We start from the raw sequence: 2485 nt of genomic DNA on the forward strand, positions 1-2485 counted from the left end.
GCAAAGGAGGTGGCTCACCGAGAGCAAAAGGAGCAGCCACTAAGATGCAGTGCAGCTCCTGCAGAGTGTCCATCTGCCTGCACTGCAGAGGGAGAGAGGACAACAGATCCCTCTGGGCTGGTCTGGGGAGACACAGGAAGCAAAGGAAAGAGATGGAAGAGTGGGAAAAGCAAATAATGTCCTGAAGCTCGAAACACAATGTGCCGGAGTTCTGTTTTCAGTCCAGCCCCATGTTGTGAGGTCATGGAGGGCCTTGCCCCAGGACGTTGCCAGCAGCTTTAGCAGGGCCGACACCTGTAGCGGTTGGTGATGCAGGAGAGGTCAAAGCCCCCGGAGTTGATGGGCACTCCGTCACAGCTGAGGATGCTGCCAACGGCAGCGGAGGTGGAGGATCCCACGGCGGTGTTCTGTGGGAAGGAGCTGAGGATGGGCCCGGGCAGGGTCACCACCACAGCAGAGGGCTGGATGGCAACAGTGGAGCTCTGGCACTGCCTGACACAGCACTCATTGCAGCTGTTGGCCAGCGGGGTCGGGCCGCAGGGCTGGCAGCAGGGGTTGCAGGGCTGGCAGCACGACATGTCTCTGGCTCACAGGGGCACCTGGCACACGGGGCAGGGAGAAGCACAAAGCAGACACACATGAGAAGCAGCCCTGCACCCAACCCCCCTGCAGACAAGGCACCTCCTGCACCACATGACACTGCCCAGCCCAAAGCCCAGCAGCCTCCTCAGCCAAGTCCCAGCCTCTCTCTGCACAACACCTTCTCTCCCCTTCCCTCTCCCAGCAGAAGCAGCTCCCAGCCCTGGGCTAACACAGCCCATATCAGCTGAGACCTGCAGTGAGGAAAGACATGGTCTTGTAGCAGGAGGAGAAGGAGAAGAGGCTTCCCACTCACCTGATTCCCGAGGAGAAGGAGGTGAGAGAAGTGGATGTGAGAGCAGAGACTTGGGCTGCCTTTTATAGCAGTCCTGCACTGCCCCAGGCCCACAGGCACCTTTGTGCAAGTCATAATTTTCTGACCAGCTCATGTCAGTTGTGAACCATCCCAGCTAATGGTAGGGGCTGTGTCCTGGTTTCCTGCACTGATGCCTTTTCATTTCCTGGTACATGCCAAGTGCTTTCCTACATGAAGCACCATCTCTCTAAGTGCCAGGATGAGTGACTCCAGGATTTGTAGGGCAGAAAGATGCCATTAGAGGAAGAAGTTTTAGATGAAGGGCTGTTGGCAAGGCTTGAGGGCAGGTGATTTGCCCCAAGGTCATTCCTGTGGTCTTGTCTTTGGCAAAGTTGTCAGGAAATGGACACTGCTCTTGTGCTTCTTGTACATGTGCCCAAGGACTGCCATGGGAGGGGACATGACACATCCTTTCCCTTTGCTTCCACCTTGTCTCTGTGCTGGTCACTCTTATACTCAAGTGGGCTTCTGCTGGGGGGTTGACCCTATTGGGGCAACTCTGTACTCTCAGATCAGTGCACTGGGTCCTTCGTGTCATGCCCCCTCTGTGCCCTCTCTGGGTCCTCTGTCCTTCCAAGGTGTGCTGGAGTCCTGCCCTGCCAGGGTGGTCCTCTGCATCTCCTCTGCAGAGCCTTGATGTTTAGTGGCTCCAGGCCAGTGATGAGCAGCCCAGTTTCAGAGCCTGCTCTTTGCTCTGGGTGAGATGGAGACTTGGTGAGTAGAGCAGGAAGGTGCTGGATGTCTTGGACTCCCTATGGAGGAAAGAGGAGGGCCATGACATGCAAGCCCAAGAGCTGGGAGACAGGTCATTGCTGGGACTGAGGGCACTGGGATTTGGCATCCATGGCCAAGTGCTCTGACCTTTCCACAAGCACATCCTCTCATTATTGGTCAGAGGTGCTGCCCTCCTGTAGGAACTGAAGAGCCGTGCCTGGTCTCTCTTCCATGTGGAGAGTCAATTGGTCTGTGCATGGGATGAGGAAGAAAGGCCATGCCCACCACCTTCCTTTACTTCTCTGGAAAGGGATCAGAGTGTTTTCTCCAAATTTGCATCTTTTGGCCTGTCTGTTAGGGTGAGGCAGCATTGTCTCAGGAATGCCTCAAACCCCAAAGGGACAGCTTTCCATCCATTCCGTCGTCAGGCTGGTTCCCCCAAACACAAAGCAACAGCTGTGAGTCCTTCCCTTGACAATATGGCAAATAAATGTCATGTTTTCATGAATGAATTATTTTCTGTGGAGGAATGCTCGGCTCAGTGGTTGTCCCAGCAGAGCTCAGCTCCTTTGGGCACAGACAATGGTAGCTCTCAACCAGCCTTCTCGCCCCTCCCCAATCTCACATGATGAAATCTCCACCCATGGTCTACCTTGTAGAGAGTCACCGGATTTATTTAGTTTGGAAAAAAGGAGATTCAGGGGAGACCTTATCACTCTTTATCACTTTCTGGAAACAGGTTGGAGCGAGGTGGCTGTTGTGTCTTCTCCCAAGTAAGAAGGGACAGGACAGGAGGAAATGGCCTCAAGTTGCACC

At 54.6% G+C, this 2485-nt stretch overlaps 1 protein-coding gene across 1 annotated transcript; it reads right to left on the reverse strand.

The window, feature by feature from the left end:
• Positions 1–264: 264 nt before the first annotated feature.
• Positions 265–1699, reverse strand: LOC135402896 (feather keratin Cos1-2-like). The gene is made up of 2 exons (XM_064636424.1): positions 896–1699; positions 265–599 (listed from the first exon to the last, which is right to left on the reverse strand). The coding sequence occupies exon 2, from the start codon at positions 576–578 to the stop codon at positions 279–281; it is 300 nt and encodes a 99-aa protein (XP_064492494.1). The 5' UTR covers positions 579–599; positions 896–1699; the 3' UTR covers positions 265–278.
• Positions 1700–2485: the final 786 nt, after the last annotated feature.

This window comes from Pseudopipra pipra, chromosome 26, assembly GCF_036250125.1.
Source record: "Pseudopipra pipra isolate bDixPip1 chromosome 26, bDixPip1.hap1, whole genome shotgun sequence".
Taxonomy (NCBI): domain Eukaryota; kingdom Metazoa; phylum Chordata; class Aves; order Passeriformes; family Pipridae; genus Pseudopipra; species Pseudopipra pipra.